Here is a 27,823-nt window from a genome sequence, read left to right as displayed (position 1 = left end):
CATGATCCCCACACTAAACCCTAGTGCACATGTGCTACTCCCTAGTCCCATCCTTGCACACTAACCATTGTGCACAACCCTTGTACACTCATGCGCTAGTGTAGGAGTGCAAACCCCTTGCACTATGCACTAGTCCATCCTAGTGCAATAGCACACTACACACATGCTCTACACTAGTGTACACACATATGCACTAGTACACTAGTGCTCTAGAGCAAACTTCACACCCACTCATACACAAGGAGCCCTACATCGCACCACACCACCTCTAGCACCTTGACCTTTGAACATGGCCCTATCAAGGAGTTTTATTCACAAAGACTAACAAGTATATACCCTACGTATGAGGGTTGATACTATCAAAAAGGGGAAAGAGAGGTTCCACCAACACATGACGTGAACCAAATGTGCTCTCTACAACCACCCACCCTCTATAACCTCACTCAAGGTTATGTGATAAAATCAACCGAACCCCTCCTCTACAACCTTGAAGGACTTTTGAGTCAAACATTGGAAAGTTCATATATTTACCCCATGTAATTTAGTCCATTTGCATGGTATTTTGTGATATACAATTCATATGTTGGTAGACAACGTGCAAGCTTGTCATTGGCCACAATGTTTTTATTTTTAATACCAACTTTGTTAGATAATGATTTCCCCCTGTTGCCAAATTAGTATTGGATTTGTGGAATACTAACAGAATTAGTCTATATTAATAACTTTACTTGTATGGGATAGAAGCATAAAGCCATGTATAATCATTAACACTACATTGCTCTACTCTGCAAAATCTCTAGCACAATTGGCGAAAAAATCTAAAAGCATTCAATTAGTTTAGTAACACCAAAAGTAAATGAGGCTCTTTATTGCTCACAAACAAATACCTCACATGGATACATGCCCCCATACTGAAAATTTCAATATCCATAAAACTACATAAATCCTATATACAATTCATAGATACATGTATATATCTATGTGTACCCAATGTACATGGTACATACATGCATGCGCATGCAAACATGTAGGCATAGATATGCAAGCAAGTTAGGCTACCAAGCATGCATTCATAAATAAACCCATCCAAAAAAAATGAACACATGAGTTTAGCTCGTGTGTAATACATGCATACATGCATCAAAGGGTCTCATTAGAAGACGAAATTATCTATGAGCTTCACTCATCAAGAACATTCAATTGTATGGTTCAATTTATGTACTATACATACAACAAAAGACATTGATACACAAGGTTAAAATACACATCATAGCCCATTTTTGAACCTATGATATTATTTACAAAGCCATATGCACACGATTGACTTCAAGAACCAAGAGGTCCAAAGTAAAATAGTATATGTTGTCCACGACCCAATGCAAAGCTCGCTTAGTCAAAACATCCATATCACTCACCTATGTTAGTTCTTGTGGACTCATATTTATCCATCATTCAGCCCATCTGCCACTGTAAAATGAATATTTGTCAATTTATAACATAAAACATTGGATCCACATCAAATAAAAACCAAAATTCATATCCCATGGTTATTTTATGTGAGCTTTATATATCATTTACATAGTTCCTCTCCTTAGAAATATGACTTTTAAGCTCAAACTTCTCCCAGTTATCTAAAGGCATCAATATAGCATGTCTTACAATGGCAATGGTATGAGTCGTAGTGTAATGGCAATGCACAGTCATAGCTTATACACATGGAAACATGGAAGTATGGTTAGCATCCCCCTTACACTTGAGAAGCTAGAATTCTTCCTATGAGACAAAATTCTTTTAAAAAGGGAAAAGTTAACAAGAGGACTTATAAAAGAACGTGGTCGTAAAGTCCAAGATGCATCATTCCAATTGTTGACGCTAACTAAGAGGACACATAAAAGAACCCTATGATGCTATGCAAGCCCACAAGAAGTCTTCAAAACACTATGACACAGAAAGCTCAAAAAACACAGAAGAAGAATAAATATGAATTATATTCATTGAATCATGTTGAATGAATAGTTCTTATATAGAGGAGTAAGCCTTAAGAGTGGCCATGTCTCAAGGTGTCATAAAATAACAAAAAAAGAACTTATATCCACTTTAATATATTTGCATAGTCAATTATTTATTAAATTTGTTTCTTTGTAATTACTAGACATCTAGAAAAGTGCATTAGAGCTAACCACCAATGAGTGATCACAAGTTACAATGGACCCACGCAGTGGGTTAGAGAAAATATACATCCACATGTATGACCTGACTGGGCCCTGTGATTGGAACTCAAGCATATCAGAGTCAAACCTGCACAGAAAGGATTAATGCCTTGAAGTGTGGGATAGACTTGTTAGCAAGTTAGTCAACTCATGCATCTGTGCATGCGTATTTGTGAGCTAGGCACAATGGAGTACTTTAGGCATTTTTCTGGTGCTTATTTTTGTGTATTCATGCAATATGGCCAATCACCATCTTATGATTATCTTATTGCTGGCCAACCTGATGCATTTTAGGCATTATTTATTGCCTATTTATTCAAGCTTGCTCCTCCTCAATGATCATCATTCACTTGCAGACTTTCAATGCAAGTTTTGTTGGAAAGAGGGAGCCGGTGCCAATGCTCACAGAAGTAGTGACTCACTATTGTATGTGACTGTCTTGTGTTTGGTATACGGATTCCATTTCATGAGCATGTCTCTAAGTTCTCCTTTAGCAGTGTTCTTTTGTTTTCTCGTGTTGTACAATCTATTACCATAATCTTCCATGCTTCCATCGTTGCACCCACTTCTAGCATGCTATCAAACGTGTATGTTCAATCCTCGTGTATTGTTTTCTGCTGTTGCAAGTCTACCAACTGCTGCCGTTAATCATCCATCTCTGCTGCAACAATTTTTCAGCCTAGGCAACACCTATCTATTGCAAAACGGCCTGTTCTCTAGCTCCTATTGCCTACATTTTGTCATCCGCTGCCTGTTTTCATTTCCTGCATTATTTTATTGCTGATTGCCTGCATTCAATGTCTGATCAGTCTGCATTTTGACTTCCAACTGCTGTCTTTTCAGCATTTAATGCCTCTGCAGGCTGGGGACAATATTCTCAACCCTTTGACCGTGTTTGTTGGCTGTCATCAACCTGCTTTTCCTGGTTTATGCAGTCATTTTAGTGACCAGCTGTCTATCCACTGCATGTGAACTCATGATCAGTCTGTGCTGTCTTTGGCTGCACTCTCTATTTCTCTTCTTTCTTTATCTTCTCATCCTATCCTCTCCAAATGACACCTCGGTATTGCTCTATTGAAGATAAACTCCATGGCCTTGACTATCTCACCTAGAGTGCTGTCATGAAAGCATGATTTGTGCTAAAGCAATTATGATCCATGGTTTCTGGAGCTATTGAGCGACCTCAGCCTCCCATTCCTCTTCTGGATGATTGGGACCCTATCAACCATAATGAAGCTATTCTTACATGAGATTTGCCCATGTGTATTCTACTCTTCTCCGATGTATCTCTAAAAGGGGTTCTACCTACGATCACCTCCTACAAGACAATTTCAGCCGTATGGAAGAAGCTTCAAACTTTGTATGAGGCTCCCTCAACTATGCGTACTGTGACCCTCTATGAACACCTTGTTGGGTGTAAAGTCCCTTCATCTCCGTGTAAAGTTATACAAGTGTGAACACACCCTAATTTGTACCCTAACATATAAATACATTTTATTCTTTGTGTACTGTAACAATTTTGGTACACTCATCTATCGACAGCTTGTTTGACTTTTTATGTGACTTGGCCCAATTACACAAGGCTTGGTTCATGCGTGGAAACACAACTAATAATTTTTCAAAAATTTCATGGCTGAAATTTGGGGCTTGTCCCACATTTGATGTTGTTCGTCCATAACAGTGACATTTGACCCGGAAATTGCAAACATGGTGCACATTGGCTCTGAAATTTTTAGGGCTTTTCATGTATCAATTAAATTTTGCTCAGCTGAGCTGAATTTATTGACATTGGTGCACATTTGGACCTGAGAAATTGACATTTGGACCAGAGAAATTGAGGCTTTTGCAAAATTTTGTGAATTTTGCTAAATTTTTTTGTTTTATGCTCTCGGGAACACATATTAATGCAATTGGGACAGATTGGTTAGTGAAATTTTGGGGCTTTTGCTGAAATTTGTGGATTTTGGCAAAATTGATGTGTGTATTGCATTTTGGGGACATTGCTGAAGCAATCTTGGTGATGTAAGCAATGAAATTGGAGTCTTTTATCTCCCATTCACGAGATTTTGGAGAAATTGCGAAGAATTCTTGGGTATTTTCTTGTGTATCAGAAGTTGATTTGAGCAAATATGTATGCAATATACATGTCAAGCAACTCCTATTGAGTTGATGTATTGCTGAATATTCATGGTGTAGCAGTCTTAGAGATCATTTGCAGATCTAGGATTGTTGCAGATGCATTTTTGGTGACATTGCTGAAGTGGGAGTCACCTGGCAATGATGTATGCATGTAATGTATGCTGAAAATCATTTCCTCTACTACTGTATTTGTATTTAGGCACTATCTGAAATACAGTGACACTAAATCTTGCTCTTATTTCCCGAAATTTTGGGCTGAAATTAACTGAATATTCAGCCTATTGTTTGCTGTCATAAATTACAGTATTGGTACTTCGCACTTTGCTAACAAATGGCCACTAATGCTTCTAGCAATAGTGACACTAAATCCCTCCTTGAAATCAAAAGGTTTGATGGCACTAGCTTTGATCTATGGAAAGATAGGAAGCAAGGCATTTTGTTTCTCAAAGCCTGTGGTAATGCTCTCTTGGAAACTAAGCCTGCAGCTATGGCAAATGAGGATTGGGCTAGACTCAACAAGAAGGCCATTGTATACATTAAAAAAGTTGTATCTAATAATATACTTACAGACATTGAGCGTCTTGATACAACTTATGCTACATAAAAAGTTAATGGATACTTATGAAAATACAACTCCCATAAATCAAGTGCATCTCATGCACAAGCTTGTGAATATGGAGTTGGATGAGTCTAAGCCAGCATCTGAGCATTTGAGTGCTTTCACAGGGATTTTGAGTCAATTGCAAGACTCTGGTTTGCAACCCTTCAATGATAAACCAAAAGCTATTTTCTTGCTAATGACTTTACCTAATATCTGGGAGGCTTTGCATGTTTTACTTAGCAACAACATTGCTTTAACCTTTGATGGTGTTAGAGGCTCTATCCTCAATGAGGAGATCAAAAGAAAGTCCAATGGAGAAAGCAATGGTTCAACCTATCATCTTAGAGGTAGATCTGAGAAGAGGAATAATACAGCACGATGCCTTACTTTCAGCCCATGATGGGCTGTCCCTATCTTGGATAGTGGACAACAGTGCCTCTCTTCATGTTACTCCCTCCCTGGAGTCATTTTCTGAATACATTGTAGGTTGCCTAGGCAAGGTCTACTTGGGCAACAACTATGCATGTGAGATAGAGGGTGTAGGTACCATTCACTTGGTCCTTGAAAATGCCCAAGAGCTGATTCTACAGGATGTCAAATATGTACCTAGCATAAAGAAAAGTCTACTATCAGTTGAGCAACTTGATGCAAGAGGATATTTTACTACCTTTGGTAGTGGATCTTGGAAGGTCCACATAGGCTCTATGCTGATTGTTAAAGGTAGCAAAAAGGGGACTTTGTACTATTTGCATTGTAAAGCATTACCTAGCAAGTTCTTGGCTGTGGCTGAAGTTCATTCATAGATGGAACTTTGGCACAAAAGACTTGGCCATATAAGCCAAAAGGACCTTCAGATTCTCTCCTCTTTCAGGAGATTTGATGTAAAAGGATCTAGTCTCAATTTTGTAATGATTGCATATATAGAAAACATGTGAAGTCTCCTTATTACTCTGGTGTCGTTAAGAAGTCCAATGCTCTTAATTTAGTATACTCTGAAGTGTGCACTATGCCTATTATTTCATATGGGGATGCACGTTACTTTGTACTTTTATTGATGATTTCAGTAGAAAGTCATGGGTGTATGTGTTAAAGAGCCAAAAGGAAGTGATGGATACCTTTAAAAGGTTTCATGCTTTTGTTACCACACAGAGAGAACTTAAGTTAAAAGTTATAAGAACAAATAATGGGGGTGAGTATGTTTCTAATGAGTTGAAAAAGCTTTATGGGATGCATGGCATTAAAAGGGAGTTAATAACTCCTTACAATCCTACATCAAATGGCATGGCTAAAAGATATAATCGCACACTTTGTGAGAGAGCCTACAACAATTTTGGGAAAAGGCTCTTGAAACTACAGTTCATGTATGCAATCGCTCTCCAAATCGTGCATTGGAAAATGGCATTCCTGAAGAGGTTTGGTCCGACAAACTTGCTTCATATGACCATTTGCATATCTTTGGTTGTGATGCCTTTGTGCATGTACCTGTAGAACATAGGACCAAACTAGACATGAAATTCATTGAGGGCATCTTCATGGGATATGGAGATGAGGGAGAGATGGATTATAGAGTTTGGCTTCCTCAGGGCAAGAAGATTGTATGCAACTGAGACGTAGTATTTTATGAGGCAAAGTTGCTGAAACATGCTACACAAGGTGACCTTGACAAAAATGTCAAATTTCAATATGAACAGCCAGCCATTAGCTGAAGATTCTGTTCCTTTTGATGCTGAAAATGAACAGCAACCCATTGTGCCACAGCCAAAAGATAATGGACAACAAATAGATGCACAAGATGGAATAGAATAGCAAGAAGAACATGCTGAAAACAGGTTACAGCAGCAAGAAAATGCTGAAAATCAACAACCTAGTAATGATGTGCACACACCTGAGGATATAGACCCATTGCTTGACAATATAGATCACTGGGTAAAAAGGTCCGATTGCATTTTGATGACTGATGAGGGTGAGTCGCTAACATTTAGAGAGGCATAGTCATGTGAAAACAAGACAAATTGAAATGCATTGATGGGAAGCCCAAGTACAAGGCACAGTTGGTTGCTAAGGGCTCTCGCCGCATCCTTGGATTTAGAGTTGGATCAAATGGATATGAAGATTGTTTTTCTTCATGGTGATCTAGATGAAGAGTTGTACATGAAATAGCCAGAAGGCTTTGCCATCCCAGGGAAAGAGCATTTAGTTTGTAAGCTGAAACGCAGCTTATATGGGCTGAAACAAGCCCCTAGACAATGGTACAAAAAGTTTCATACCTTCATGCTCCACCATGAATTTAAACACAGTCGTGCAGATCACTACTTATACACTAAAAAGGTTGATGATGGAAGTCTTATAAGTTATTGTGTTGGTCTTATATGTGGATGACATGCTGATTGCAGGAAAGCATAAGAGTACTTTGAATGCTCTTAAAAGGCAGCTAAGTTCAGCCTTCTCTATGAAAGATTTGGAGGCAGTTGAACACATTTTGGACATGCACATTAAAAGAGACAAAGGGTAACACTTGTTTCTCTCACAAGACAAGTACATTAGTAAAGTACTTGACAGGTTCAATATGGCTGATTCTAAGCTTTTTGGTGTCCCTTTACCGCCACATACAAAGCTTAGCAAAGCTAATTGCCCAAAGGATGATGTCGCTACTAGTGCTATGAAGGCCATACCTTATGCATCAACTTGTGGATCTTTGATAGATGCTATAGCTGCAACTCACCCTAACATTGATTATGCAGTGGGAGTTGTTAGCAAATTCATGTCTAACCTTGGCAAGCCACATTGGGAAGCAATGTAATGTATTTTCAAATACTTAAAAGGTACACAAGAGAAGTGTAAATGCTATGGAAAGAGTACACTAGAGTGGCAAATGTCTTCATTCATCTTCAAGTTGATTCCTACAAGTTATGTCAACAAGCTTTCCATATAATTCAAATGAGTTGCAAGTGAGGTACTACTTTTCATGTCAAGCCTAAAAAATTCAATCAGTAAGCCATATTTGCAAGATTTTGAATGAGCTCCAAACAAGGTTTCTAATCGATCCCGTGTCACGTGAAAGTGCAGCTTCCCTTGGTTTCTTCTCTTGACTACTTGTGATTGACCACAAGCCTTTCTTCATCAGGATCGGTTTGATCCTAGTTTGCCATGTATGAAATCCGACACCATTGAACCGGGATGTTGATGAGTCCTTGCCCATGTTGAGGTTGCAAGATCAGCAACAAATCAGCTCCAAAAAATTTCAACTTTCAGTTGAGCACAAGTGCCAAGAAGCACTAGGTGATTAGTATCAAGAGATACTAGGTGATTAGGTAACTAATATGTCCTTTGAACTTGGGATCTTCAAGGTCTTGCAAGTCCGAGTCTTCCCCTCCTTGATGTGATGCTGGAGTAGCACAAAAAAACTCAGATTTGATCAAAGGCAAAGCTGATTGTGTTAGATAACATAAGTGCTAAAAGCACTAGATGAGTGCCAATGGACACTGTGCTTATATCTTCATGGATTAAACTTAAATCTTTCACAATGTCCCCTTCTTGCTGGTTTGATGTCTCAATGTTACTAAAAACTAAGTGAGAATCCTAGCCCAAGTGGCAAAAACTCCAATTGACTGAAAAGAGTGAGAAAATGCATTTTATAGGCTTACAGTAGGTGGTATTGGTAGGTCAGGAAAGGTGGAAAGTGACTGTGGTATTCACCAACTGTAGTTTTAATAAACCATGCATACATGACCTAGTCTAAGGCTTTATTTGCAATGTGTTTCTTTACCTTGTTTGTTCCTTACAAAGAGGCTATGGTGGATGTGATTGCACATTTCTCAACACCCTCATCATGCATAAGTTAGTGCGGTAATAGACTAGCGCTCTAACGCGATTGCAAATCTTCATGTGAATGAGAGAATATGCACTCCAGTTTCTCTCACATGCACCCGAAGAGCAAACCAAAGCAAGGACTCTCATGGCTAAGGGCTGAAGGGTCTCCAGGGCATATCCGAAGTTTTGCCACCAAAATAGAGATTTCACAAGTGACTCCCTCCTCCAACAAGTGGGAGAAGCAAAAGCCACATGCCTTCTCTGATCTACAAGCATCCTAGCTCCTCTAGCACTGCATTGTGGTCATCCACAGGGACCACACGTATCAAACAAGCAAGCTGGTCCGAACGGAGCTCTTTATCGTCCATAAACATTGGCGATTTGTAGGCCAAATGTAAAAATGCTGCAAAAACTATGGATCGGCTCATACATCCAGGCCCATCTTCTCTCTGCTATCTCTAGAATATATGCACATTGTGTCTCTATGATCACCATGCAAGCATATGCCTGCACCAATGTTGCTCTAAAGAAGTGAACAAGAAGGCCCATGGTAGACCCCTCACAATCACTCATACATAACACCCTATAAAGGGGAGTTACAACAATGACAATGGCACGGACTTTCTGCAAAAACTACTAACTAAGGCACAAGCATTGCATAGCTTTGGCCTCCTTTGTCTCGTGCTCATCCCACTCATTTCATAGAGTGGACATCATTGTGGCAAACCACACCTCATAAAGGCACTCAAGTAATAACCACATATAAGCAAAGTGAGTTGAAGAAGGCTTCTTCAACTCGAGTGTGCTATGCTAATGATACATCACAAGCACCTTTACCTTTACTGTGAAGAAGGTGACAACTGATGTGGCTTTGCGGACCACCCTCTTCACCCACTTGAGCTTCCCAATGTCCTCCATGAGCAAGTCCAAACAATGACTTGCACATGAAGTCCACACGATCATGGGGAACTCCACCTCAAGCAAATGGCCCACGTGCCGACAATTCAATGCATTGTCGATAACAACTTGCACCACATTCGAGAGACCCACCTACAACCACAAATTACAATATTGAGAGATCCAAGAAAGAAAGAGAGTTGAGCCTCGAAAGATTCAACTTTCAAGAATCATGAGAGAGAGAGGCTTGGAGGGAAGAGAGAATCGAGATAGGTATTAGAGAGAATAGGAAGATAGATAATTATGATCATGAATAATGAAAGAAACAAATTTAAAAGACAATGTATACCTCAATGACAGCTTGCCAAATGTGGCGATAGATGAAGGCACCTGTTATTTTTCTCCACCTCTTGCTAGTGTCTACGGCCTGCAAAAAGTAAGTGCCAAGTGGACATTAAACAAGTATGTTCATGATATCCCTTTTTTTTACGATCACTCCATCCATCTATGAGAATGGAGCAACCATATTTTGTCCATGCAGCCCGAATAGGATCAAGGGCTCTACCAATCCTCTCCTTATCTTCCTCAATCTTTTTCATCCTCATGTCATTCTATGTGACACCGGTCCATCCTTCACATAGACCCACATTGGCAATGGCTTTTACCATCTTCTTCCATTGCTCTTGCTTTAAGACATTGAATGCAAGATTGCACTCAATCACCATGCCTGCAATTTCAATGTCCGCAAGTCATTGCCTTTCTCTAAGACAGGCAACCGATCCACACACACGACCAAGAGCTTGAGAGAGAGAGAGGATTGTCTCTTTGGTGCCGCATGTGTTAGACAATCATTTCCTGGACAGTCGGTGGACAAGAGAGTACAACAGAGTGCCACGTCAGCAGTACGGATGTCAACAGCCACGTCAGTAGTCTACGCAGGTGCCACATGGCAGCCTGCAGTTAGACAGTTTTTTTATTATTTTTTCTACAGTTGGCTACATTTAATGCAACCGACTGGTGCTGGGCATTCTTTATTTCCTGGCTATTTATAGTCAAGTTATGGCACACTCTCTCATCTATTCACTTCAGATTCTAATCTTGAGATCTGGTGGCTGAGACAAACTGTGCTCGGGCTGACGGAGATCGAGGTCATCAAGTCGGAGACATACGCAGATATTTCCTCCGCCCCCATGTATATTTCTGCACTCTTATACAGCATACTACACTGCAGATTTTCTGCGTTTACATTGTCTCCTTTTCTCTCTCTCTCTCTTCTCTCTGTGTTCACTCTCTCTCAATCTTTGTCCTACGCTTCCGCATCGCTGCACTCTGACATGGCGTTACATCAAACATTCAAGATGACGGATTTGGGGCTTCTTCATTTCTTCTTGGGTCACGAGATTTATCAGTCTCAGAGGGGGATTTTCATCTCTCAATAGAGGTACATTCAGGAGCTCTTGGTGACTTTTGAGATGGAGACTTATCGGCCCATTACTACTCCTATGGATCCGAACTCGAAGGCCACTTCACACTCAGATTCTCCTGTGATGGATGCTTCACGCTACCGTCAATTGATTGGATCCTTGATTTGGGTTCTCAACACTCATGTTGATCTTTGTTTTGTTGTGGGTCTTTTGGCAGGGTTCATGACTGAACCCAAACAGGTGAATTGGCAGGTTTCCCTGAGGATTCTTCGGTATTTAAGGGGGACCTCTGACTTGGGGATTTCTTATCCCGCAGGTACAGATGCTTTCGATCTGGTTCTTGCAGGTTGCAGTGACTCGGATTGGGCTGGTGATGTGGACCACCGACGGTCTACTACAGCCTATTGTTTTACCTTGGGTACAGGTGTTATATCTTGGAGTAGCAAGAAGCAACCCATAGTTGCCTTTTCTTCTACTGAGGCAGAGTATCGGGCCGCGTCTTCCACCACATGTGAGGTTGTGTGGCTTCGGAGATTGTTGGAGGAGCTTGGCTGCCCGCAAACTTATCCTACTCTTCTGCAGTGCGACAATGAGAGTTGTATTGCCTTGGTACGAAATCCTGTATTCCATGCCCGGACGCAGCACATTGAGATCTAGTATCACTTCATTCAAAAGAAGCTTCTGGATGGAACCATTGATGTGGAATACTGCAAGACGGAGGATAATCTTGCAAATTTGTTATCGAATGCGCTTTCCCAAGCTCTTCTTCGGCAACATTCCAAATCCCTCAATCTTTTGACCAGTCCAGGATCTGAGAGGGGGTGTTAGATAGTCATTTCCTGGACAATCGGTGGACAGGAGAGTGCGGCAAAGTGCCACGTCAACAGTACGGATGTCAGCAGCCACGTCAGGAGTCTGCACAAGTGCCACGTGGCAGCCCGCAATCGAACAGTTTTTTTATTATTTTTTCTGCAGTCGCTGGTGTTGGGCATTATTTATTTCCTGGCTATTTATAGTCAGGTTGTGGCACACTCTCCCATCTATTCACTTCAAATTCTGATCTTGAGATTTGTTGGCGGAGACAGACTGTGCTCGGGCTGACGGAGATCAAGGTCATCAAGTCGGAGACATACGCAGATATTTCCTCTGCCCCCGTGTATATTTCTGCACTCTTATACAGCATACTACACTGCAGATTTTCTACGTTTACACTATATCCTTTTCTCTCTCTCTCTCCTCTTTGTGTTCATTCTCTCTTAGTCTCCACATCGCTGCACTCTGACAGCATGAGCATCCACTCTGTCTTTTGCTAGAGCCGGATGCGAACGTGAAGCCCGCGCCATCAATGGTGGATGTCTCACACCTGCTTCAATTGAATATATATCCACATTTGATACTTCATCATTAGTAGGCATATGTGTCGGTGCCAATATACCACCCTGGTGGATCCCCCTCTCATCTTGGCAAGAATCTTGTTTGCAATATTTTAAGGGATTTCCTTGCATGGAGCAAGTTGCCCCCCCATCCTGGATAGATGTTGAAGTCCAATCGCATCACTTGTGTAGCACTTCTCGCAATACTTGCACATCCAATGGTGGGAGTTGGACTTCTTTGTGTCCCTCTCTACATGAATGGTGTGCAAATTGAAGGCCTCGTGTTTCTCACAAGTCATAAAGCCGATGGAGAGGGAGAATAACGAGCGAGAGAGAGGCTTGAGACAAAGGGGCCCAAGGGATAGTGAGAGACTTTGAGACTTGAGCCTTGAGAAAGAGGGAGAGTGAGAGGCTTGAAAGTAAGGGAGAGAGGAGGAGGGCATAGGAATAAGGATAGGCTTGAAACTTGATAGAGAGAGAGAGAGCTTGCTTGAAGAGAGAGAGGCTTGAGCAATGAGAATGCTTGTTGATTTGGTGTGGAAGGATGGAGGGGAGGAGAACCTTTTATAGGCTAGGAAAAAGAGAGTGGAACAAGAGAGGGATCCAAAGTGGAAGAAGAGAGAAGGCTCAAGAGTGTGGAAAAGAGCATCCAAGGCTAGACCATGGGATCCAATGGCAATTGGTATCCAATGAGCAATGGCATCCAATGGCAAGTGGCAATGGGCTAGCAAGTGTGCCACACAAGCAAAAAAACAAGACAGACGCAGGCAGAGTATGCAGATTTGACTTTGATCAAGAGGCACAATGCGCCAGACACAGCAGTTTTTTCATACAAAAACGTAGGGATTTGTACTGTACCATACCGTACGGATTGTACAATACGAACAAATCTGTACTACGTACAAGGGCAACTATGCTATCACACTTGGCTCAATTCAGCCATTGGTAGTTGCTCCTAGCACTTGACACACTCTGTGGCAATCATTCTGGCATTGTTCGGCTTGCTCCTGGGCATCATTTGAAGATTTCTTGCTCAACCATTGACTCACATTTTGGTACAGACCTGCTGTATACCTTATGGACAGCAAACAATGAGCTTCATAATGCAAGTTTAATGCTTCATTCATGCTATTTTGGTTCGCAAATGTTATATTTATGCTTTGGGATGCTACTTGGATTCTTTAGAACTTGATTAGCTTATAATAACAGTTTGGGCAGCAAGCTATTAACAATAAGCTTTATGCATTTAAAGTCTACATGCTCTGCGTGTATACCACTTGAATGTATTGATGCTTAGCATTGATGCCTGGACCAAGATATGCTTTGGGACTTGATTTTGAGCTACATTTGATATCTTGAAGCCTTGGCTACATGCTTCAATTGCTTCAATGATTGTCATTTTACGGGTTTAAAGACTCGTTCAGTTTTATGCGCCCGAATGTATTGGCTGATGTCTATGGGTACCCGGATATTATGTACTTGATGTACTAAGCCTTGCATTGCTCTCTTACACTCTGGATACACTTCAGTGGATATGCCTTTGCGATATTTGCATTTACTTGGGTACATTGCATTGGAGCTTTGGATTTTCTATGCAATTAAGCTTGGTTTACTAAGACGGTGGGACTCTTGCCTTATGTACATGCTCTCTTGGATACTCTTGGATACAGTTATACCTACTAGTAGACTGATTTGATTTACATGCTTTGGACACCAGGTCTTACCTCTATTAGCAAGATTCAATGATGTATACATGCTTCTTGGTTATGTATTGAGCTTCATTACTCTTTGTTGAGTTGGTAATATATTTGGCAGATCTATGCACTTAATCTTGAGTTCTCTTACAAACACGATGTCTATGCGTATGGGATGTATTGGTTACCGATTCCTTTGAATTTATGACAAACTTTAGTACCGGTTGTATGCCTATTCACTCCTAGTTGCTTTTACATATCCCTGTTGTTACCCGGATATTCTTGGCATGTGGAAGCCTGGTATTTTTTTATTATTTGCCCACAATGGTCTTGGTTATATTGTTGCATTTAGTACACCAATGTTGTAATTACAATTTTCCACATTGTCTTGGAGAGCAAACATTGTACTTTGACAGTTGCAGTTGGTGGACAGCTCTATACTTTGGTATTTCCTCCTATTTTGCTCCTGTTTTGGCTGAGTTTTAGGGCTATTTTGCAATCATTTACCGCAGTCCATTACTCTTGGATTTTGCATTGGTATAATGTCATTATGGCTAGTTCTTCAAATGATAGTGCTATTTTCAATATTGAAAAACTTGATGGCACAAATTTTACCTATTGGACGACACAGGTGTGGCAAGTATTGGTCCAAAAAAAGCAAGTTAGGCCGTTGAAAACCAAGAGTGTAAAGCCCAAAGGCATGGATCAGGATCAGTGGAATGAGTTAGATGAGCTATGTAAATCCACCCTTATACTATCATTGTCTAAACATGTTTATTTTAATGTTGTGATACCCGAAGATAATACCTAGTAGTTATGGGAAAAGATATGCAATCTTTATGACAAGCAAAGTCTTACATCACAGATGTATTGGTTGAAACAACTTATGGACCTTCACATGAAGGAAGGGACTACTATGTCCGTGTATTCGAATGAATTTCATTCGATTTTTAGCCAATTGACTTCGCAAGGCATTTAGTTCAAGGATAACCTACCTCCCTTGTTCTTGCTTGTGACACTTTCCGAGTCATAGGGCACTTTCAGTACAACCATGTGTGCTAACATGCCTAAGGATGCCTTGAAACTCGAGGATATTGAGAATACTTAACTCACAAAAGAAAGCAAAAAGAATATGAATGGAGCTCGTATTTCTCATGCATTGACTGTTAGGAGCAAACACAATGGTAAGAGTAGTAATGATCGTCATGGTAGAGACTCACAGAGGTCTAAGTCTCACAGGTAGTCTCACAGGTAGTCTCACAGTAAGTTATATGATCGTAAGTCCTCTCCGACGTGTCATTATTATGGAAAGCAAGGTCGTATTCGGCCACAATGCCATAAGATGCGCAATGATAAGCGCAAAGAGAAAGGCAAGGACAAAGTGTAGAAAAAGCCAGATGATCACAGCATTGTCCCTAGTAAGTCCAATGTAAAGATTGAATAGATAAGTGTAGTGCAACCAGAGTTAGATGATGAATACATCTTAGCAACTTCCTCTCTTGATGCTTCTCAGTTGACAAATACTTCGTCTACATATTCTCAGTGTTGGCTGCTTGAATCAAGGGCTTCCTTTCATGCTACCCCGCATAGGGATTGACTTTAGTCCTATCACGGCATGATAGGTTCTATGCAAATGGAAAATGACTTGGTATTGAGGATGTAAGGCCGCAGTTTCCCTCAAGCAACTCTTTTACTCTGCATAAATTATAATGCACATCATATATCAGCTTTGACCAAAAACCTTCTATTTGCTGGGCAATTGGATAATGAAAACTACTATGTATTCTTTGGTGATTCCACATGGAAAATTACCTGTGGAAATCTTGTCTTTGCTCAAGGTGCCAAGGTTGGCAGCCTCTATCCTTTATTTGTATCTAGATTCCTTGACCATATTTTGGTTGTAGCTGACATACCACATGTATCTTTATGGAATTTTTCGCCTTGGGCACATATCCTTAAAGGAAATAAAAATGTCTACTCATTTGCAGTATCTTTTTCCTCTGAATTACAAATGTTTTAATTCTTGTGACCATTGCCTTTATGATAGACAGACATGCAGTTCTCATAAGGCTGGCATTACGTACATGGGTGAGCATCTAACTCTTATGCATTCTGATGTATATGGTCCCATGCCCTGACAGTCAATGGGTAGCACAAAGTACTTTGCTCCATTCATTGATGATTATTCACATAAGGTCCGAGCATATCCTATTAAGCAGAAATCGAGTGTCTTATCTACTTTTTAGCATTGGCTTGCTCTTGTTGAGAATCTCTCTAGGTATAGGCTAAAATGCCTAAGGTCTAACAATGAAGGTGAGTATATTTCTGAAGTATTTGTGCAATTTTATGATGAGAAGGGTATTAAACATTAGTTGACCGTTCCATACGCCCCATCCCAAAATGGTGTTGCCAAGCGCCTAAACAATATCCCAATTTTGTAATAAATTTTAATGCTGTAACTAAGTTGTAGTTAGGGAATTACCACCCATTCACGAAAGAAGGCTCGTTTCATATGGTCTAGAAGACCTCCCTCATATATGCATCTTAGTCTTTGGATGTAATGCTTTCTGCCATGTACCCAAGAACAAACGCAATAAGCTGGATCCTAAGTCAATGAAGTGCATTTTTCTTGGTTATGGGGATACAAATGAGATGAGCTATCGCCTATGGGATCCACAAACTCGAAAGGTTATCCCCAGCCATGATGTTGTCTTCCATGAGGAGAAGATGCATAAGCAGTCTGAGTAGGTAATTAAGGTACACAAGGTGATCTTTCAAGAGGAGCCTCTTGTTATCGTATAGCCAGCTAGACAACCTACAGCTGATGTTCCAGTGGTCCATGATCATAATGTTGGACAAGATGTACAAGCCCCGCAGCCCGTTTTAAGACAGTCTACTAGAGATAGACATCAGCTTAATCAATTTGCATCCTCCATGGACTATGTTATGGTGACAAATTCTAGTGAGCCCCTTACTTATGAGGAGGTCATGTGTAGAGGTGGTAGTCACTTTTGGAAAAGGGCCATGCAATATGAGTTTGATTCACTATAGAAAAACCATACATGGAATATGATTCCTTTGCCCAATGTGAAGCATGCACTACCATACAAGTGGGTGTACAAGTTGAAAAATACCCCTAGACATCTCAATCCAATATATAAGGCTAGATTGGTTGCTAAGGATTTTAAGTAGGAGCATGGTATTGACTTTGATTAAGCCTTTTTTCATGCAGTCAAGATGACTACTCTATGCTTGGTTTTGGTCTTGGCTGTGTAGTTAGAATCTTTATCAAATGGATGTGAAAACAGCTTTTTTGCATGGGGACTTGCATGAGGATATCTATATGCAGCAACCTAAGTGTCAAAAGATGACGTACCAGCGAGACAGTAGGGTTTGCGAGGAGAAACACAGAGTGAACTCAACAAACATGGAGAAGAGAAGAAAAGAGAGAAGAAACTCTAATGAATGAAATGATGAAGATCCAAATCATGGAGTGAATGTGATACAAGGGAACAAGGGTATCGTAGCACAAGGAAGATGATGAAGACAGCCATGAACCACGAACCGCAATGTCCTCCTGAACGGGTGTGAGGGTAGTGGAGAGACTGGAGAGAAGAGGTGACGGGCTGAATGAATCAAGCGCAATGAATGAGTAACAGAGGCAACCTATGAATAGGCAAGAGGCTGACCAGGGTGGCGCCCAGAGAGAGTGCCAGTTGTCTAGGGTGGTGCCCCACTGTGGGCGCCCAGCTCCTTTTTGAGGCTGCTGTCCACTGTGAAACCCTAAACGCAAAACGCAAAACTACGGGTGAAGGGTTTCTCAACACCCCCTCTCAGGCCCAAAAAGGGGAACAAGAGAAGAGTGAGGTGGAGATGCAATGCTATATGCTGAAGAACGCTCATGCAGCATGTGCCACTTAGACAGTGTCCCTCGTGGCAATGCATAGAGGAATGTTGGACTTTGTGTGGTGCTGAGAACCATAAGGATATGCCCATACTCCATCTCGGGAGTTGACTCCATGCTAACCAAGGGAGGAAGAAGATCCACCCTGTAATCTGAGAATACCACTTGAAAGGAGACCTTTGAAGATAGTCAGGAGACCGGATGAGCTATAGAACCCGAAACTCAACCTCGAGAGAGAAACCACTAGCTCCGTGACTCCATGCTAGAAGGAATAAGAAGCTAAAGACCCAAGGGCCCCAATCTAGGTAGATCCTCTAGATCCTAGGTATGAGTAGAGAAAATGAGTGCTCAAAGGAGAGCCACTCCTCGAAAGTGAAAGGTAGTGGTGTGTGAAGAACTTTATGACACATAGGGTCCCTCTCTGAATCGGAAGGAGTAGAAGCAGAAGTCCCCCTTTGAAGCCAAAGAACGAATGAGAAGAACAATGAGAAAAAGTCTAGGCCCAAGTGCCCACACTATGGGAAGGACACTCACCCTGTGGAGAAGTGTTGGCAGTACTACGCCCATTTGAAGCCAAAGTATGGTTCGAAGGGTTCACAAGTTAGACCGAGTCTGTCTTTGTGCATCTATTCCAGGTTGAGGATACAACCCTTGCTTCCTCCACTGAGAAGAAGCCGTGGCTTGTTGACATGGGGCCACTTCCCATATGACCTATTCGCACGATTGGCTTTAGTATCTTGATTCTAAAGTGGGTTCAATCACCATTTATGACAACTCTTCTATGCCAATTCGTGGAGTGGGGTCTATTCCCCTTTTGCCCGATCATCAAGCCAAAGTCCTTTATGTACCAGATTTGGACTCTAACCTTCTTTCTATTCGTGATTTGACATAGCTAGATACTCACATGGTCTTTACCTAGGATGTTGAATGTTGAAGATTCTTCTATAAGTTCCATTCTTTGGGCAGGTACTCAAGAGGGTGGGCTTTATCAGCTCACCACCCTTGCTATGCAGACTTCTCACAAGCTTGTTGGGCTACTTTGGGATGCCTTTCATGGGCACCTAAACTTCAACTTCATACACAAGGCTTCTCCAAAGAAGTTAGTGGAGGGCCTTCCAAATTTTGCTCCTATTCATACTTTGTACCCTAGTTGTTTACAGGGCAAGCAACATGGGCAATCTCATCCACAAGTTGCTTCTCAGAGGGCTAGTACACTACTAGAGTTGGTGCATACCAATTTAAGCAGACCTATGGGCATTGCCTCCCTCGAGAAGGTCAAGTATTTGATGTTGATTATTGATGATTTCAACAAATATGCGTGGCCATGCTTCTTGGAGTACAAGAGTGAGCTATACTCCAACTTCTACGAGTGGAAGATGTTTGCAGAAACACAAACATCTTTCAAAGTTTAAGATATACGAGCTAACCACGGCGGCAAGTTTTGTTCAAACGTTTTTATCTAAATTTTGCACGAATCACATTATTCGGGTGGAGTATTCCCATCCAAACACACCATTTGAGAAAGGTGTGGTAGAGCACACCAATCAAACCATGCTTGAGATGGTCCAATTGATGTTGGGGCATTGGAGATTATCTTGCTTTCTCTAGGGTGAAGTAGTTGATACAACAGTGCATATCCGCAACAAGTCTCCGGCTTTAGCATTGTAGGATAAGACTCCTTGTGAGGCTTTCTTTGGGCAAAAGCCTTCTATGTTGCACTTTTGCATCTTTGGGCGTGATGCTTACATCCATGTGGACAAGAAGAAATGACATAGCAAACTTCACCCAAAGTCAATGAAGCTTATCTTCATGTCTTATAACATGACTACAAAGGGCTATAAACTCTAGGATCCGAAGACATGAAAGATCGATGTGAACAGGGATGTGAACTTTGATGAGGTTGCGGCCTTTGGTGATCCCATTGAGGGTGCTTCTTGTGCAAGTCGTTTTTCATCATCAACTAACTCCACCTCCCCAACCATCAACTCCACCCATTCCTCTAGAGTTACCTATTGGTACCCCTTCTTCTTCGACTCCTTTCCCTAAAAGGGAGAGGACATGTTGAGCTAAAATATGCATTACTTGCTGATTAGCCTCTTAAACAACCCCAAAACACACTAAAAATTCTCTTTTAGAGTAAAACCCTAAAACGGGGAGTGGTTCGAGAGAGTTCAGTGGAAACCCTAAAACGGGGAGTAGTTCGAGAAAGTTTAGTGGAAACCCTAATTTTTGGGGCGCCCTTCCACATCTATAAATAAACAGGCTGCCCCCATTCAGCCATTATCCTTGTTTTGCAGGTTACACTAGCCCACACACCCTCTGCTGCTGTTGGCGCTCAGTTTCCAACCTGCAGCCCGCCTCCATCTGCTGTCCAGCCATCATCGACTGCAGCCACGTCATCTTCAGCCTGTCCATTGCTGTAGGCGACAGCTCTCAGCTGCTGGCGACTGCTCCAAACTGTCCCAGACTGCTGTTCAGCCTGCTGTCCATCATCTCCAAGGTCAAACAGCCTGCGTTTTCACCATTGCAGGCCCTGACACTCTCAGACACTGTTTCAGCCTGCTGTTTACAGCAGATTGTGCACAGTTTCTAGCCTCCGACCGGTGGTACACTGCTACATTTACCAATTTCCAGCCTCCAGACTGCTGTGTTTTGGTGACTAGCCTGCTGCCATTCACTATTCAGCACTCCTACACTCCAATTGGTGGTCACAGACTTGGGATCCGGCTTCGGTGGACATCACACTCCGACATTGCTCTGCCCTTGAGCAAACTGTACACTCTTACATTCATTTACAGCATTCATTCACTTCAGAGTTGTGTTCTCTCTCTGTTTTTGTGTTTGAGTTTTGAGTTTTGCGTTTAGGTTGAGTATTGAGTTTTGCGTTTAGGGTTTGAGTATTGCCCTTTGTGTCTGTGTTTGTGTCTCTGTCTTTGTGTTTCTGTCGTGGTCTTACACTCTGCGTGTCCTTAGTGCAAACCCTAGCACTCTTCTTAACATGGTATCAGAGCCGGTGCTCTTGTAAAGAGTATCCTGCGGATATTGTTGAGAGCTAGTCTTTGTGCAAGGCACACAATACGACTCGTAACCGAATCACAATGTCCCAGACACCTTCTTCTCCAGTTCCTATGATGTCTTATCAGGCTTCTCCATCATTGGAGGCCCTGAGACGACATTATGGACTCGGTGAGGAGGACGACACTCCACATTCACCAGATTTCACTAACATGATAGAGGAGGACTTTGAGGAGTACTATCACAACAAGTATGGTAATGTTTACACCCCTCCTACCAGTTTTGCTACCACATTCGGACCGGTTGGTGAGGCTGGCCACCTCTCCGATCATGGAGGACATACGGCATTAGAAATGTCTGGCGATCCATCTTCATCATCTCCGCCAGGTCCAATGTCAGGTTTGTACAATTCTTTTGTGTTGCATCAATCAAAACCCTCACCTGTTTCTTCTTTTGAGGTACAGGATTCGGATGACTTTGCGTATGTGAACTTCAATAGAGGGGGCTCACGAAGCAGACGAAATTCAAGTACATCTACAACTTCTGTTTCGTTTGAGCATATTACACACACTTCTCACTTCCTCCCATCCCACCCTCTTCTATATCACACCTTGCTCATCTCTCATTATCTTTCCAAAATCTTGGATTATACTCCACATCTGCATCACACACCCTAGGGGTTGGATCTACCATCTCCGCTCCTAGCACCTTTTCCTTCTCCACCCCATTCTCTACCTCTTTGCACCATGGTACTTCGTTAGGGGGGATGCCACCCTTTAACACAATACCTCTCACCTTTCAGCGCATGAGCACACTCCCAACTCCTGGGACGACTGTGATGGGCGTCCCCCTTACTATCCCCAGCTTCACATCTCCCATAACCACTCGTACGCAGGGATTTCCATGCTCAGCTTATGGTGCGTCTTCACACTCTCCTTGGGTTACACCTATGCAGGGATTCTCGTCTTTTGCTCACCGTGTTCCCATCCCACCTCCTTCCTGGTGGGCACTCTAGGGCCCATTCCCAAGTGTACTCCACTCCCCCATCCTACCCACACTACACTTTTTCACACTATCCATCTCCGAGCACTACCACTCCTATTGCAACGGCCAAGAATGCCTTCACGGATAAGACACGTTTTAACGGGTCAAATTTCACCACTTGGTCTAATTTCATGTAACAAGTGCTTGAGTCTCAGGGTCTTTAGGACCTCGTCATTGGTCTAGAGCCTATGCCGGACCCTTGACTAGCTCACCCTGATTACATCCGTCAATGGAGAGCCCACAATGCCCCAACCAATGTTGAGCTGATGCAGGGATTGCTTCCTGAGTTTCACTCTCAATTGCAGCACTTCCCGCTCGCGTTAGAGCGTTGGAGTCACCTTCTCGACCGCTATGCGGCTCGTGATCGTACTCGGTGCATCAATCTCGACTTTGAGCTTCAAGAGTTCTCTCTTAAGGAAGGGGATGATCTGAAAGTCAAGCTGGCTGACTATAGGTGGTTACTTGCCGAGTTCGCCACTACTGGCTCTCCAAAGTCAGATGACGATCAGGTTACATTCTTCTTGAATAAGTTGCCCGCAAAATACTTCAATTTCATTCAACACATCACCTCCCAACCTCGATTGCCAACCTTCTACGAGTTTGAGTGCTAATTCTTGCATTACGCGAGGCTGTATAATCAAGTCCACAAAAAATCCTCATCACAGTCTTATTCAGAGCAGAGGGAGTTGGTTGCCTCTTCTTCGGGAGGGACAACCACTAGTGGCAAGAACTCGCTAGATGCGAAGGCAAGCCAATCAAAGGGTGACTCCTCTTCCTCAAATGGAACTAAAGAATCTAGACCTATCTGGCAACAACTCCCTAAAAAAAACCGGTTTTGCACACATTGCCAAAGAGCAGGCCATGTAGATGAGGAGTGTCGCTCCAAGGCCCAAGGTCTTCCACCTAAAAAACCTCCGCAAACCGCTGCGACTGCACAATCTAGTGGGGCTATGCCTTCCGCTCCTGCTTCATCTGCTCCTTCAACACCCGCCGTTGCTGCTGGACATGTGGCTCGAGTACAGCCTCAGCAGCCCATCTCTTTCACTAACCCTAAGGAACTGGCTGATTGGTCTACAGGTTCCGATCCCGTTGCACTTCATGCATCTATCTCATCTTCCTCCCACCTTATCAGGCGTTCCCTTGGCAAAGCCCTACTATTGTACGTACGCGATGATGACCACCTTCTTAGACTAGCATGTCTCTAGGTCCTTTCCGATACCCTAGGTCAGTCTAGCATTCATTTTTCGCACTCTTAGAGTCGGGCCTGTAGGATTCATTATCCTTAGTTTTTCCATTTTTTTGTCTTCCGCTGCATTTACTCACACATACACATTCATTGCATTTCTTTTGAGTTAGATTTTCTTTCTGTTATGTTTTGCTTTGGAGCATCTCACCACTAACCTCTGTGTTTGCAGATTCTCATCTCTTTTGCAGGGTTTTGTCTTTCAGTGTAGGGCTAACTTGACGATTGCTTTGGTCCTACCTGGGCTAGAGACGTGGGGATGCGCACCGTTCCTTTCGTGGTTTCATCATCCTAGGAGTGCTTGCTCTTCTTCCAGCATGGCGATTTCCCCTTCCAAGGCAGATCATGCAACATCTCTCTCGATGCTATCATGGCAGTGACTTCTACCTTGCTCTTTTAGCGGGGTGCTTCATCCACTTCATCTTCTTTCATTCTTTATGGTTCTCGGCACCATATGAAGACCGACATCAGGCTTCTCTTCCTTCTTCGGCATCTACATCCAGGTTGAGAAGGGGTTCCTACCCTTCTTGGTATTCTACAGGCTTCAGCACTTTGTCTTCGACATCGGCTTCTTCCCCCTATTGTACCTTACCCTTTGCATTGCATGATTTCATTATCTTTGTATTAGGGCGCTTGGACAAGTGAACAATTTTCCCATGAGGAACACTGTCCAAGTGGCACCTGCTGCATGAGCATTCTTCAACATGTAGCATACTTTGCATCTCATTATGCAAAGCACCACTTGAGCGGATCCTAAGCTGTTTCCACCGGCGGCAATTGTTACCACACCAGCATCCTTCTTCATCACATGGATACCTCATCACGTACTTTTCCTCGTCATCGACACCCTAAGTGGATAGGTTAGCTTGTACTGTTTTGTGATGTATTGGGTGTACCCTCCCTACTTCCGTCTTCTGGGTCACTATTCCTCAATCGGCCGCATCCCATAAACTTTACCAAACTTATTCAAAAAAAAACAACACACAAAAGTTCAATGTCGTTCCATCCACCTTTGTAGGGCTTGGTCGGCCACTGGGCAGCCGACGTGCACCCTTTGTGTCCGATGCCTTGTCCTCTCTGGGGTGACTACCTTGGTAAGATAACCATCGTCTCTATAGTCTTGGTAGGCCACTGGGTAGCCGACGTGCACCCTTTGTCCAATACCTTGGCTGCTTTGGGGTGGGACGCCTTGGGGTATATCAACATCACAATGGCTGGCCTAACCTTTCGGCTCAATTTTGGGCCTGAGAGGGGGTGTTGAGCTAAAATATGCATTACTTGCTGATGAGCCTCTTAAGCAGTCCCAAAACACACTAAAAATGCTCTTTTAGAGTAAAACCCTAAAATGGGGAGCGGTTCGAGAGAGTTCAGTGGAAACCTTAAAGCGGGGAGCGGTTCGAGAAAGTTTCGTGGAAACCCTAATTTTTGGGGTGCCCTTCCACATCTATAAATAGACAGGCTGCCCCCATTCAGCCATTATCCTTGTTTTGTAGGTTACACTAGTCCACACACCCTCTGCTGCTGTTGGCGCCCAGTTTCCAACCTGCAGCCCGCCTCCATCTGCTGTCCAACCATCATCGACTACAGCCACATCATCTTCAGCCTGTCCATTGCTGTAGGCGACAGCTCTCAGCTACTGGCGACTACTCCAAACTATCCCAGACTGCTGTTCAGCTTGCTATCCATCATCTCCAGGGCCAGCCAGCCTATGTTTTCACCGTTGCAGGCCCTGACACTCTCAGACATTGTTTCAGCCTGCTATTTACAGCAGACTGTGCACAGTTTCCAGCCTCCGATCGGTGGTACACTGCTGCGTTTACCAGTTTCCAACCTCTAGACTGCTGCGTTTTGGTGACCAGCCTACTGCCATTCACTATTCAGCACTCCTACACTCCGACTGGTGGTCACAGACTTGGGATCCGTCTTCGGTGGACGTCACACTCCGACATTGCTCTGCCCTTGAGCACACTATACACTCTTACATTCATTTACAGCATTCATTCACTTCAGAGTTGTGTTCTCTCTCTCCCTTCTTCTGTTTGTGTTTGAGTTTTTGTGTTTGAGTTTTGAGTTTTGCGTTTACGGTTTGAGTTTTGCCCTCTGTGTCTGTGTCTGTGTCTTTGTGTTTCTATCGTGGTCGTACACTCTGTGTGTCCTCAGTGCAAACCCTAGCACTCTTCTTAACACGACAAGGGTCCTATATATAAAAAAAACTCTTTAAGTGTAGACTAAAATATATGAGTGGACTAAAAGTGTCCGGCAACACTCACCACAAACAACAAAGGATTAAAATTTAAATGACACAGCTGACCACAAATGGAGTGTCGAAGCTCCATAACATTCTCTACTAACTCAATGATAGGGCCTCACAACCAAGAGATGGCATACAACATATAAGTTAAACAATGAAAATTTAGACCATAATTATGGCTTGTTAATTGCCAATTTATAGCCCAATTTATTCTTCTCTGGAACATCCCAAAAGCAGAATAAAAATAAATGTGCTTCTTGAGCTTTGAGAAGAAAAATGGCCCTCCAAACTCTATAGAAAGGGGCCAAAAGGGACAGTGACATTTCGTCCCTTCATTATCACACTTCTTGCCATCATCATTAATAATTATCTTCTCCCTGCTGCCATGCATCACTCTACTGCTCATGACTACCTCAAACTATGCATAAGCGCCATCTCAGATCAGCAACAGCTTCTCCAACCACCCATGCTGCTGCTATCATCCCTGGCTGACTGGAGCTGTCTGGTGCAAAAGCACAGTCCCTGCTGCCATTGCGATTGCTCCAAGCATCGTCTACTGCTGCTCCTTTGATGCTGTCATCAGCCTCCAAAACACAGCTGCTCCACTATCCCCATAGCTGTCCAGATCTATTTTCTAATGCCATCAACCATCATCTGTTTTCTAAATGGATTTCATACACAAGTTCGACCTTTTTTCATACACAATTCGACCTTTGTGTCTCACTATCCCCGTTGCTGTTCAAAATCTATTTTCTAATGACAAATCACTCACTTTTTGCAACCCACCTACCACAATGGGCAAGATTTATGCTGCATATTCCCTTGAAGTTTGTGATGGGAAGCTTCTTGACAATTGCTACCTGCTCTTCTATATGTGTCCCCCTAAGCTTCTAGTGTACTAAGTCACAAGCAGTAACTACTACCACAAGAGCACTGCCAAAGGTAAGGGGATGAGAAAATGGAGGGCAAGGCTTGCAAAGAGGTAGGAGACTGTGCAAACTCACTCAAAAGTTTCATTGCCTGCTCACCAAGTGAGCATATAAGTTGGGAATCTCCGAAACCCATTTGTGGTTTGAAGCTATACATCTTTTGTCAATGGTCCAAGCCTCACGCCCAGCACTCCATTATGTAGGGCCAGGAAGCAACTGGCAGGCACTCCATGTTCTTGGTGCACTTGGTATGATCCATGCTTATAATGCATTTCTATCGATTGTAAGCTAGTGCATGTATTATGAATGTCTTGAATGCATATACTAATATAAAGACAGAATAGCACAGGGTGCAGCAAAGTGTACTCCTTTATTTCTATTTGACTAAATGCAGGACATTGCATCACAACAATTTCCAAAGCCGCCGCTAGAAATTCAACCAGATTAGATGGAGAAATGAAGATAATGTGTAATTTGTGAATGCTTACCTTGAGAACAGATTCACCTTTAGACGATGCTTGAGAATATTTTTTTTGTTTAGCTATTTGGGCACGTGCAGCTCTTCCAGCTGCCGACTTTTCGTAAAGCTCAGCCCTTTGGAAAGGCAGACATTTGGTAAGCGGGCATGTTTATAAAACATAATCAGAACAAAAACGCACTAACACAACGATTAGGCATAACCAGCTAAACGATCAATTTCATCTACATGCAGGATTATCAGAAACACAACCATTAAAGCACGACCAGCTCAATGATCATATATCTATTCCTCGCTTGGTCTTTTTCTATTTCCCCCTGATCCTTACCCTGCAGACCATTACAGTAAACAATCCCCTTTTCCTTTTTTTAGCACAGGACTTTGGGAAGCCATCGGACATGTGTGGACAGTGGGATTCAAAGGGATGCTTAAGGAATTAGACCCTGAGTTTATTACTTAACACCCACACACACACACAGCACAGAAAGTCTCAAAGTGTGTCCGAGCCTGTGGTACCTCTTTTGTGCGGCCAAGCCAGCCATGGCCCGAGCTTCAATATCGTGTGGATCGTTGCTGCTGCGTTTCTTGGTGGGAGGCTTGTAGGGATGGTCGTCTAGCACAGGCGACGACTGCAGACACGAGCACGAGCTACCCATCTCTGATTTCTCTTGTAGTCATAAGGGATTTTCCCAATTTGGTTGATTATGGCGCTCGTGTGATTAATTAACTAACGTTTGGGGACGTATCACGTCGCTCTTGCGGACCACTATATATCTCATGGGGGCGGAATCTCTCTTGTCACTCTCTAGAC

At 42.6% G+C, this 27,823-nt stretch overlaps 1 protein-coding gene across 1 annotated transcript; it reads right to left on the bottom strand.

The window, feature by feature from the left end:
• Window positions 1–1,065: 1,065 nt before the first annotated feature.
• Window positions 1,066–27,823, bottom strand: LOC148022567 (uncharacterized). The gene is made up of 3 exons (XM_087695093.1): window positions 27,529–27,823; window positions 27,023–27,128; window positions 1,066–1,467 (listed from the first exon to the last, which is right to left on the bottom strand). The coding sequence occupies exons 1-3, from the start codon at window positions 27,666–27,668 to the stop codon at window positions 1,453–1,455; spliced, it is 261 nt and encodes an 86-aa protein (XP_087551219.1). The 5' UTR covers window positions 27,669–27,823; the 3' UTR covers window positions 1,066–1,452.

Source organism: Lygodium microphyllum, chromosome 16, assembly GCF_053477565.2.
Source record: "Lygodium microphyllum isolate KBCC chromosome 16, Lygodium_microphyllum_v1.1.10, whole genome shotgun sequence".
NCBI classification, from domain to species: domain Eukaryota; kingdom Viridiplantae; phylum Streptophyta; class Polypodiopsida; order Schizaeales; family Lygodiaceae; genus Lygodium; species Lygodium microphyllum.
The sequence above is the reverse complement of the archived record's forward strand: the minus strand, read 5'-3'. Positions and strand labels throughout refer to the sequence as shown.

Excerpts from the sequence above, each read along its gene's own strand:
- LOC148022567 (XM_087695093.1), bottom strand. The coding sequence starts at position 27,668 with ATGGGTAGCTCGTGCTCGTGTCTGCAGTCGTCGCCTGTGCTAGACGAC. Across the intron at positions 27,129-27,528 it reads GGCTTGGCCGCACAAAAGAG|GGCTGAGCTTTACGAAAAGT; the intron begins GTACCACAGGCT and ends GCCTTTCCAAAG.